This window comes from Poecile atricapillus, chromosome 6 (genome assembly GCF_030490865.1).
Source record: "Poecile atricapillus isolate bPoeAtr1 chromosome 6, bPoeAtr1.hap1, whole genome shotgun sequence".
NCBI classification, from domain to species: Eukaryota; Metazoa; Chordata; class Aves; order Passeriformes; family Paridae; genus Poecile; species Poecile atricapillus.
The window spans coordinates 26028020-26040243 of NC_081254.1; the positions used below are offsets into that span (position 1 = coordinate 26028020).

The 12224-nt window shown below is 49.6% G+C and overlaps 1 protein-coding gene across 3 annotated transcripts in view; it reads left to right on the plus strand.

The window, feature by feature from the left end:
- Positions 1-9628, plus strand: part of CNNM2 (cyclin and CBS domain divalent metal cation transport mediator 2) — a 118700-nt gene extending 109072 nt beyond the window's left edge. For 2 of the 3 annotated variants that reach the window (XM_058841094.1, XM_058841095.1), the window contains one exon: positions 1613-9628. In XM_058841094.1, the coding sequence (XP_058697077.1) occupies positions 1613-1822 (210 nt within the window). In that variant the 3' untranslated portion in view covers positions 1823-9628. The remainder of the gene's footprint in view (positions 1-1612) is intronic. The other variant, XM_058841096.1, reaches the window with a different exon arrangement.
- Positions 9629-12224: the final 2596 nt, after the last annotated feature.

Consider the following 12224-nt stretch of genomic DNA (forward strand, 5'->3'; position numbering starts at 1 on the left):
AAATGTGTGCGAGTCCTGTGGGAGAGGAAATCTAGCTGAGCTGAGGAACAGCTAATGCTGGCAGCAATTCCAGCCCAGCTGGGAGTCCAGGGAAGCTGATGTCCCATGGCCAGAAGTTGACATTGGTGCTTTTCTTAAATTAAGTGCATGTTCACAGTTTGTTTGTATGCAGCTCAAGTGATTTGTGAACTTAATTTCTGTTAGTTAATTCAATGTTAGGAATGTGGAATAGGGTAGATATACTAGAATGCTAAACTGAGTATTCTGTAGCCAAATTCTAAAAGGAGAGTAAAGTCTTGCTGTCGAAACTTTGAAATACAAGTGCACTGGTTAATTGTTCAATCCTTCAAAGATTACATCAGTAGATGTTTATCACTGGGCAAGTGATTCTCACTACAGATTTCAATGGCTAATCTGCTGTACAGAGCAGCTGCTCACCCTGTGCTGGTTTGGAGTCCTTCCAAATCTCACTGTGTTCATACTGAGGCTAATGAATGTTACTGGTATCTCTACAGTCAGACTTGCACACCTCTTCTTGCATCACTCTGCTTTAAGCATAGGTCAGAGTACTCAACATTAGTATTTTCACTGTGCCACATGGTCATTCATTCAATTAATACCTTGTAAAACCGGGGTTGTGACCCGATCATGCATGTTTGGATTTTGCTTTTGGAGTTGTGACCTGATCCATCTGATTGTGTCCGTTTCCAGTCCCTCTCTTGTGTTACTACTGACATTTACAGTTTTCTAAAAGTCACTTTATCTCTTCCACCTTCCTGCCTGCCAAGATCACCCATTGCTGTGGGCTCATGGGGCTGCCAGTGCACATGTATTCTGCTGCCTGTCCTGGCTGAGAAGGTTGGCCTGGAGGAGTTCACAGGGCTGGTTGCTTGCAGCTCTAGGGGGAATTCTGCCCTCCACTACCACATGCAGATGTACAGAGACTATGGGCTTCCCTGTCCCTGGGGCATCATGGGCAGTGACACTCTGTGCTCTAGGCCAGCTCCTGTCATCACTGTTCTGCTGAGTGCAGACAACTCTTGCAGAGACCAGTGGAAAACTTCATGGGTTGCTAATCTGGACTCATCTCTATGAGCATCCCAGTGTTTTCTAGAATCAAATGTACTTATGTATAAGGCTGTAGCTCCTGCTGTGTTTGCTGGCCTAGACAAGAGCAGGAATGCTTGTACTCTATACTTGTACTATAGAGCTGTCTTGGCTCTATAGGGACACTTAGAGCCTCACCAGAAGCTCACTGAAGTTGGGAGAAAGACTTCACTGATCTCTGGTTCTGGTCCTAAAGGTGTGCATGGTTACAGGGAAATGGAGGTCTGATTTAAAAATCTCTGCATAGGAATAAATCCCTGCTTTTGACAGCATGGTGATTGCACAGCACTGTTTTTCCACCCTCCCTGGAAATGTCACCATGCTGTGGGTGTTGAGCTGGGATGCTCTAGGATTGCAAAGCACAGGGATGTTTTATGGAAACAGGTAAAGAGGGGTTGAGGTATGGTCATCTGGAAAGGGAGGAAACCTTATCTTCTCAGTGTGCTCCACAGGAGATAGAGAAGTGCGATTGACTTTCTTTTTTTCTTCCCTGTTCTTGGAGCAGATCTCAAGACAGCAGTACCAAAATGCCCTGATGGCATCCCGGATGGACAAAACACCTCAGTCCTCGGACAGTGAAAACACTAAAATTGAACTGACTCTTACGGAGCTGCATGATGGTTTGCCAGATGAGACAGCAAACCTGCTGAACGAACAGAACTGTGTGACTCACAACAAGCCCAACCACAGTATGCACAGTGAAGGAGCCATCTAGGAGCTGACTCCCCACAACCCACCCATCCCATCTCCTCAGCAGGACCAGTCCTCGCTCCTTCCTGCCTCCTCCCCAAGTGTGAACACCGTTAGTGTGTGCTTGCAACACTGCTGCATCCAGTGTTCTGAGACCAAAGACTTTTGCGTCCATTCTGGGAGCAGAAGAGGAAGAAACAGGAAGAAAGGAGCAAAGAGCAAGAGAGACTAAAGACCCAAACGTAATTTGGGAATGGTGAGCCACCCTTGAGAACGATGGAAATTCTTCTTGCAAAGTAGAATTATGTTTATTTTTTATCTGTACTTTTGATCCTTGTTGGGTTTTTCCTCCTCAAACACATATGGGGAAGTTTAAAAGCTCCTCCATTATTTTTTCAAGAGAGATCATGTTTTTAAAAAGTATTTTGCAGAGTTTTAAATTGTTTCTGTCCCTCATGAACCTCAAGTGGGTTCTGTCATGGTTTTGTAAATTGGCTCCAATGTCCTTAGGCTTCTTCTCACCCCTCTGTGGTCCTTTTTGTTGCCCTGTTGGAAAAGTTAGTAACTGGTACTTGTATGTTATTTGTGTCCTAAGAATGAGCAAGCTTCAAGGAACCTCTGATTTCAGCCACCTGGAGGACCAAGAGATGAGGATTATTTTATTCTTGCAGTTAATTTTCAGGGAAGGAGTGGTTACTTTGGTATTTAATAATGTTTCAAATTTCAGAAGGTTTCTTTGTTAAACAGGCAAAAGCATTGTTACACTTACAGTTTTGTAACCTCCAAAACCTTTGTGTGTGTTGAAGATGATACTGGGGGGAAGGAATTAATTAGCAAAACTGCAGTCTCATGAAATGAAAGCCAGGTGTGATATTACATAGTAAAGTAACTGGGTGATTTTTCATTGATGTTTCTGACAATTGCATGGTGAAGTAACGTGTGCACCCTGAGACGCCAAGTCTTTAAACACTCCTGTGCTGTAGCGGGCTGTGCACCATTACCTTGGCCAGAGCAGATGGTGCAACCTTTGCTGAGTATCAGAACATCAGTCCTGTCCCCCCTGTAATCTCTAACATTAACACAAAAGATGCTGCTACAATTACACCCAAAGTACATGCTCCAGGTGACAATAAACCTCTGCCAGTGCAAGGATGGGCACTGCTGAGGAGCCAGAACTATCCTCTCCTCTCCTCTCCAAGAGCTGAAAAAACTTTCCAGACGCGAGTGTATTGCACTTCAGGGATTCAGAGAGGTTCATTTCCAGGCTGTTCCCAGCCACATTCATTCCTTTGAGTGGATTTAGTGCATTTCCTTCTCTCTTGCTCCTTCTAACAGCTGTTGTAGGGATTACCAAGGTAGCAGAGCAGAGAGCCTCCCACCAAGCTGCCACCAGTGCAGGACAACACCTGCCTTGGGTAGCAGAAACCAATTCCTCCACCCCAAAAATCTGGATGCAGACTGGGTGCCAGCACAAGGGACCCTATGGCAGTTGTGCATCACCTATTTCCACAGATGGAGTCTAAGTCCTCAAATGAACAGAAAAAGAAAGTTGTCCCCCCACCAGTCCTGTCCCCTTCCAATGCTGTCTCTAACAAAATGTGAACATTGCCCTCAGTATCCGGATCAGTAAATCAGGCTTTGTGGTTCCTTGTTTCTCTGTTTCATAGCCCTGCTATGGCCCCTGGCTGTGTAGCATTTCCCTTTCTTTACATGTGGAAAATATCTTTGGGGACACCCAAAGAAGCCCCCAGCCCCAAATGCAACTGCCAGAGCTCTCTGTGCCTGCAGGCCTGCCCCACCTCTCCTGCTCGCGGGCTGTGGAAGGCACTCACTGCACGTTCCCGTGGTCCGTCTGTGCCACTGGTGGCTGGAAAGGTGCAATATTCCATTGCAGGATCTCCCCATGGGAACTGGAGTGTGTGGTGTCAGAGCCAATTTGGTTTGCCTGTCTCCCTCCTCGTCCTCTCTCTTCCAGCTTCAGAAGCCAGTCCTAATTTTTGCTGTCCACCCTGGTGGGAGCAACCCATTTGGATGAAGTTCCTGCAAGGGGCATAGAAATTGCACAGTATCCAACTTGTGCACCCAGTGAGGAGGAAATAGGCCCTCCAAAGCCTTGCTCTCACATGTAGCTTTTTGACTTTTTCCCATCTAAAAGTGTTTCCTTAGGCTTCATCCCACCCTCGCTCTGATGTGCACCAGCCCAGCACCGCTGAAGCACACGGCTTGGTGGCAGCATGGGCTGCCCTAACCCTTGCGCCTTCCCAGAGAGCTGCCAATATTGCACCTTTCTCACAGAGCAAAATGTCCAGATGTTACAGCATTTGTCCTTGGCGAGGGACTCATCTCGCCAGTTTTTATCTAGTGTTGCTGAATGTAAAAGTTTGTTGGAAGTATTTGACACAGTGGCAAACTTGAGATGCAGTATCTGTTTTGTCAAACCTGCCAAAGGAGGGAAGGCTCAAGTCAAGGCAGCTCTCTCCGGGATGAGGTTGCTCTCTGGATCTGACTTCTGCTTCTCATGGCAGGTTAAGGATTTGTTTCAATGTCTGTTTCCCTTTAAAAAAAAAAAAACACAAAAAAATGCAAAAAAACCCAACAAAAAAAACCAAAAAAACCAAAAACCCGACAATTTTTCCAACCAAAGCCATGTGATCCCAAAGCAAATACCTCCTGCTTCTGCCCATGCTGCACTGTTCCAAAATTTGCAGGCGATTTTTTGCATGACTGTTTTTCATCGTTTGTACAGATCAAATAATGGAAAGTGAAGTAATTTCACTTAATTTCCATAAAAATAGTTGATTATAGGTGTGTTTCATACGGAAAATACATACCTGACCCAGAGGGGTTAGGAGCTGCTACTACTAATTAGCTTGAAGAACAAAGCATGGTCCTCTCCCTGGAGGGGAAAAAAAATCCAGTCTCCCTGTTCTCAGGGTATTTACAGTTTTACTGTTTAACAAAGCAAGGGGTTCCCGGCCCTCCTGGTGGGAACCATCACAGCAGAGGAGCCCCGTGCCCAGCTCAGGATCCCTCTGAGCCTCGGGCCGGCGTTTGCCAGTGCCAGGGCTTGGCTCTCCTGACTGCAGTGGAGATGGCATGGCATCCGATCCGTGTCCTTGCAGGGGTGTCCTGCCTGAGCAGATCTGCCCCCTCTGCCTCGGGGGCGCTTGGATGCCGTGCTGCAGCGCCATGAGGACACACGGCCGGTCACCGCAGCGCAGGGCAACAGCTGGTGGCTTTGGGAATCTTTGGACTTGACCTCAGACCTTGGCCAGGCTTTGACTTGTAGAAAAGATACTGCATCTTCCTGTGTCATCTCCTGCTGCCGCCTTTGTTCCCCTGGCCCGTCTGCCTCTGGGTGCAGGCAGCAGGGTGGATGATGGCCTGTTGGCCAGGGGAGGCTGGGAGGGCATCTAGCCATGGTTTCTACTGTCAATACAATTTTGCACAAGAGTTCTTTGAAGTGAGGTTTTCAACACTAATATCTTAAATGCACAACTGTGAATTATATCTTTTACACTCCTGTTGGTTGAATTTCCTTTAAATGAAATGAACCTGAATCTGTTGTAACTATGATTTATTTTTTTAAATTCTGTGTATTGCCAAATCTTTGTAAAGAGTGAAGGAATGTTCTTGCTTTCCAGTGAGAAGCTTTCTCCAAATGGGACTGACTCTGGTGATGTGGAGATCATATGAAGCACATTAGTTCTGAGAGGAGAGGGGCTCAGTAGGGTTTAGCAAACCAGCTTCAGCCACTCTGTGCCACAAGCTCAGACCCTTCAGAGTTTACAAAGTGCTCGTTGTTTTATTCCCTGCGTGTCCACTCCCTGAAATCCTGGTGCAGCTGGAGACTGCTGCCCTGGAGGAGCTCTGGATGGGTTATCTGACAGTGGGATGAGGAATGCTGGCAGGATGTCCATGTTGGCTGGTGGACAGGGGCACCAAGGCGGGTGTGGCAGGAGAAGGTGCTTCCCCCATCCAGATGCACCAGGAGAGGAAGTTCCACAGGGCAGATCCTTCTGCTCACCACTTCTGCTCCAAACCTGTGTCACATATAGTTCCCTCTCACCTTCTTTTTGACCCTGCAAGTTCCTGCTCCAGACTGAGCAGGAATGGGGTGTTGCTGTGGGGGCAGCTGGAGCTGGCTGCTGAAGGTGTGCAGTTCTTGGGCCTGTTGGAAGAAGGGTTTGCCAGTCATTCACATTGTGCTCATTTTTCTGTTCCTCCTTTCTTCTCCTGGACTCACTTCCCTTTTTCTCACCACTGGGGTCTTTTTTGTTTGCTTTTCTTCTTTTCTTTAAGTGCCTTTTTGTGTGGGTGGAGCTGGCAAGAGTAGGAGTCTCAGGATATGGCCCTTTGCACTCAGGCCTGGACAAAGCTTAGGGGTGGCAGGGCGAGCTGTGGCCCACACACATCACCTGTTGCTGCTTCTCAGCCTTCAGGGCCCAGCTTGGATGAGGATGAGATTTGGCACTGTTGGTGTGAACAACATTTGGTGTGAACAACTCTGGTTCAAATAAGCCTAAAGAAAACCAAAGAGGTAGCTTTGTGTGAGGGGCTGCTTGGGCAGCAGTGGTGCTTCCTGTGATCTCTGCAGAGCTCAGCCAAGGGGAGTGGGGATGCTGATGGCAAAAACCAGCCCTTTCCTCCTCACGAGCATCCTGCTTAAATATCCTACATGATGGAGAACACAGCCACATTCTCCAGGACCCCTTGGAACATGCATCTTCCTTGTGCAGAATTACGTTCTCTATAGAAATCATTCCCACATGAAAGATGTACCATATTTTATACAATATCTAATACACACATCTGTGGTTTTAAATCTAGTACCTGTGTACCAGTTGTTAAGTTATCCAGTGTCTGGATTACCAATAGAAAACTGGGGCTGGGGGTGGGGAAGGACGGTACAGAGTACCTCTTGTGATGCTGACTTGAGGCTTCATCCCAAAGGTGCCCACACAGCACTGAGGGGTCCTTGCGTCCACACTGTGCCCTGTCTCAAGGCAAAAACTCTGGCTGTGGTGTGGTACAGCCCCAGATGTGCTGCCCATCCCACCACCTGGCTCCACGCTGGGGCTCTACACAGACCCAAAGAAGTACCTGTTCCCTGGATACTGAGGGTTGATTTGGCCCAGTGGTGAAATGATGAGCTTAACCAACACAATTGGGCATGGTGCGGATGGGAGAGCAGCCTTCATCTGACTTAGCCAGCAGGGAGGACAGGCTCTGCACCACAGGCTGGGCTGGGCAGCCACCCTCATCCCTGCACTGCTGTGACACTTGGTCCATCAGCTGCAGGTCTCTTGTTGGTGTGATGTCCGTGGTGATTCTGGCCTCACTCCTGTGTGTGGGCAGCACAGGGGACCTGGACATCCATGGCTTCTTGCATAGCCCCCTCAACAATCCTGCTTGGTGTCTTGCTCTTGTCCTGGAGCCTGGCTTCATGCTGGGTTCTGTTCCTCTGGGGCCAGTCTCAGGGCTGCATCCAGATGAGGAGATGCTGTTGCTGTGGGTCAAAGGCGGTACAGTTGAGCTTTTCCATCTGGTGTGTGCATATTTTCCTGAGCTTCAGGGATGGGAAAGGGTCACTGGAAAGCTGCCTTCAGCCACTGTCACAGTACAGATGGCAGATGGAGTTGTTTCGTAGGTTAGTAGCAATGAATTCAAAGTGATGTTTTCTTCTTTTTATCCTGAGGTCAGACTCTATAGCAGTTCTTCATGCTGGAAATACGGTACTCAAAGCTTCTGGTCTTCTGTCTCCAGTTGAAAAACATAATTTACCTTTGGGCTCTGTTTTTCTCTGAGTATTGCTGATCTGCAGTCAATGGTGCTCCTTCAGTGCAGATTTCAGGCTAAGGAAGTGCTTGGTGTTTGATCCTCCCCAGAAGCAGAGGTTTGGATGGACTCTGCAGAAGTGGTCTGTTATGGAACCAGACTAGAGGTTTGTCAGCTGTTGTGAGCCTGAAACATGCCAAGGCTGCAGGTGGCTCCAATGCTCCAGGGGTGGATTTGATTTCTTTGTTGTCTTCTCCTCCAGAAAGCAGCTTGGCAGTTGGTTGGCAGCAGGATTTGTTGGGGAGGAAGGGCTTTTCCCAGCATTCAGTGCTTGGCATAGCAGTCCAGCATCCCTTCTCAACTGTTCACTGATCACAGAGCTTTATAATAGGAGGTGGTGTTTTATCCTCTGGGCATCACTGTTGAACCAAATCCTTCCAAATACAAGTGAAAAACTGATTGGTGTCAGATGCCTTTAGTTGGAAGTGCCAATATGGAATGCATGTCCCAAAGATCACCGTGGGAGACTGAGGGGTGGTACCTGATGAGCTCCTCCTCTCAGAAGTGACAGTCTGGCCAGGCCTAGATCAGTTCTAGTGTCATTCCTGCTTTAAAATCTCAGGTCCAGCAGGCTGGGCTGGCTTGGCTGGTGGGTTTTCACCCAGGGTACGCGCTCTGTCCTTCTGCATTGTGCTGGCTTGGACTCAGCAGTGTGGCTTCTGTGACAGCTGTGTTCACATCAGCCACAGCTGCTCCTCTGCTCCTCTCACTGGGCTTTAGCTGAGTGCTGAGGAAGGCGAGGAGGGGAGCAGTCAGGAGAGGGCCATGCTGCAGCCTTTCTGTCTTCATTTCTCACACTGAGGGTAGGAGATGCTGCTCAAGGGACTCTGCCTTCCTCAGAGATCACATGGAATTTGAAAAGTGGAAGCCCACCAGGACCCCAACAGCAGTGCTGAGGTCCCATTTGATCCATGTTCTCCTGAGCACAAGGGTGGCTTACCAGCAGTTCGGGGTCGGGCCCTGCTGAGGGACCTCAGAGCTCTTGGCATATTTTTTCTCCAGCAGAGCCTGCCTTGACACCTGAATCACTGGGCAGGTGCCTGGATGCCAAACAGTGAATCTGAAACCCCAAATACTTGAGATGTGTTCCTGTAAGCCATGAGCAGCTGGTGCTCAGCAGCCGGAAGTCTCACACCAAACCTTTCTCCTTCCTGGCTGCCCAGAGCCCTGTCCTGGTTGCTGCTGGCTCGGCCTCGGTCCCCCCATTCTGGAGCATGGTGGCTCTCCCTTTGCAGTGCATTTTTATGGCTGTCTGATCCCACTCCAGCCAGCTCTTCCCTGTGTCTTTATTTGCCATCGTATGTGGTCTTTGCAAATTGTATCATATTGTACATGACTTGGGTTTCCAGAGTTGTAGTATTCTGACTACAGTATTTCCGTGTGTGTACATAAACCTGAATAAGCACAACTGAAATCCTGAATGAAGTGTATACGTTTCATATACTGATTGTCATACAAATTAATTTTATAATTATTCCAATTTTGTTGTAGATTTCCAATCTTTCCTATTTATTTTGTACCAGATTTATTTGTATATTTTGTGATTTTGTTTTAAAGCATTTTGTTTATTTCTATTCTTTTTAGATAAATGATGATTTTTTTTTTCTGTTGAACATTCCAGTTTATGCATTTTTCCCTCCTCTATGCTCTCCCCTCATTTCCAAGGGACAGATTTTGTCATGTGGGTGGTGGGGCTGATGTCTGTGATCCTGTACCCAGATCTCTGCTACTGGCACATTTAACAGTCTTTAATCTCCACTTCAGCTGCCAAGAGCCACAGAGAGGTCGGATCTTGTTCCTTTAGAGGCAGGTGTTGCTCGTCGCTTTGGTGGGTCTGGGCCTGTAAATCCTGAAGCTGGGGAGGGCTGTGTTGGTGGCTTTGCTGATCAGGGGCTGGCTGGGTAGTTGGTGGCAATGGCAAGCAGCTGACTTTTTGAAGTTCCCTCAAGGGTGAGGGTCTTTTTCTTTCAGTAATAAAAACCCCTTATTTACAACCTGCTCTCCATAGGTTATGTTTGTCTCTTGAGTGTAGATGCCATCTGTCTGTAGTGCGAGTTCCTGCCAGGCGGGGTGTGACCGGGGGTCTGCAATGAGGGATGTGGCTGGGGATGACAGCAGCTCTGTGGGATGGGAGGGGTTGGTGGAGTGAGTTGCTCCATCCCCCTGCACTTGGGTGCTGCTGCCTTCTCCCCTCGTGCTGGGGTTCACCAGTGGAGCTGTGTAGAGCCTGCAGCAACAGAGACATTTTTGAGTGGGAGAATGAGCCTGTGCTTAGACCCTTGCCCACCATCACTTCCAGCTCACACTGGTGGAGGAACAGCCCCTTCTTGTGTGTCTGATACAGCCCTGCCATGTGCCCATATTGTGCTTCTGCCATCCCTCAGCCCCTCTCCTCTTCACAGCTGTTCCACCCACCTCCTCTCCTTGCACCCAGCTTTCATCAGGCTCAGCTCTTGAGCTGAAAAACCCTGGGTTAGCAAGATGGGCAGCAGCTGCTCAAACCTTGTGGGAATTTTTGCTGCACCCGGTGCAGCCTCTGTCCCTGCTTCTGTGCTGCAGGGTGGCCCCATTCCTCTGGGCCTCTCTCCCCCACAGTGTATCAGCAGGACAGAGAGAGTGGCAGGTCCTTGAGGACTCCTGCTCCCCTGCGTGTGCCTGGCCCTGGCAGCCTGTGGAAGGAGGTGGGATGCTACAAGCACAACGTAAGTAGAATTAGTGTGGAGGCCAACTTTGAGCTGATTCTGGTGGTAATGAGCAATGGGAAGGAGAAGCAGGATAGAGAGAGCCCAGCACTTCTGGAAGGGAGGGTGTAAGAGACCAGATCCCTTCAGCAAGGTGGGATGGATTTTGGCTGCTAGGTCCAGGCCACTGCATTAGCAGGATGGGAGCAGTGCCCAAAGCTGAACACAGGGCTCTGTGCCCTCAAGGCTCTAGCAGTACCTCCTGCCATGGCCAGGCTCGGCAGCCTAGTAGCCCACTAAGGCCTAGAGGGAAAGCACCCTTGTGCAGGGCCAGAGTGGATCAGTGGCTCTGCAGTTACAGAATTTTTTTATCCATGATTGCCAGCTGGAGGCTGGAATGGCTGCTGCTCAGGGACTGGCACAGGGCTTTGCACCCTCCATCGTGGTTGGACATATCCTGATGCAGAGCTGCAGCTGGGCCTTGCTCTCCTAAGTAAGGGGGTGGCACACAGGAACAGGAGCTGGGAGCAGCTCTGATGACTGACCTGGTCAGAAGTGGCAGTGCCCAACACACAATGTCTGCAGGGCTGTGGCTTAGGGCAGGGAGCCTCAGGTTCCTGTCTCTAGTAGGGTTTGGTTTGTGCAGCCCCTCTGGCTCTGTGGAGCAAGGGAGGTGGACATGAGGTGGTGGGGAAAGTGTGACAAACCAGAAATCAGATCTCTGAGAGCTCAGGGCAGGTGAGGCTGGTTCCCCCCATGCTCACCTTGCTTCCACCAGGCTTTTGCTGCAGGAGACAATACTGCTGATGGGCAAAAGCAAAGCATGTCTGTCTCTGGGCTGGGGGACAGGTAGCAGAGAGAGCAGCAGGAGCTTTCCCGGAGGCTCTGCAGAGTGGCTAGAGACACAGGTACTGCCAGGCCACCAGCTTCTGGGAAGCGGCAGCTGGTGCAGATCAGCCATGGGCAGCTGCCTGAGGAAGGTGTGGGCTGGAAACCTCAGCTGTGACTGTGTCCCCAGTGCCAGCTGGGGCAAGAAGCTTCACCCTGGCTCTTGGTCCTTAGCTACCACAACTTCATGGTGGAACCAGCACAGGATGGATAGGATGGTGCAAGGCCGGGCAGTGCCTGCGTGTCTGTCAGGCTTTGCCCGACATTTTCCCACCATGAAGTGAGGGTCAAATACTTTCCATTGCTCCAGCCTTGAAGACTCTTCTCCCCATCTCAGTCAGAAATAGCCCTGGGCTGGGAGTGAGCTATTTGTGGTGACCGATTGGGAAGGAGGAATGCATGGAGCTCCCCAGACCTCCCTTTCTGCAGCCGCATGCCTCCCCCCGCTGCTGAGCTAAAGCTTAAAAAATTCAAGTAGCTATACTTGGAGAAACAAAGTTTAAACATAGCAGACCCCAGCATGGCCTTTGGTGAAAGGGCTCAGGAGAAGCTCCCAGGAACCCTTCCTGCAGCCAGCCTCACTGTGGAGACGTGTGAGCTCCTCTCCAGACCCCAAAACTGAGGTGTCAGGGACCCAGTGCTCTGGCATTTTCAGCAACCCCTTAAGTGTCAGGTGTTAAGTGTACGCAACCAGCTGTTTCCATTTAGTATTGCTTTTCTGCCTGGCACTTTGGGGCCTGGACTGAATATCCTTCTGTGGTGGTGCTGATGGGGGAACCTCCTCAGGTCTGATTTGGTTGATACGAGGAGTTTGTTTGTTAGGGGAGGGTTGAGCTCGCCAGTGCCCAGGGCTGCCTGTCTTAGCTGGGCACAGCCTTGTGTGGCAGCACTGGCCTTACCTGGGTATCCTTGTCTGTTTAAGCAGGTTTGCAGCTCCTGGTGAGCACAGGCTATGCTGTGCCCTGCTGCCACCCTGGCCATGTGTCTTGCAGGGGCAGAGGGGCAGGAAATGGTCCTTGG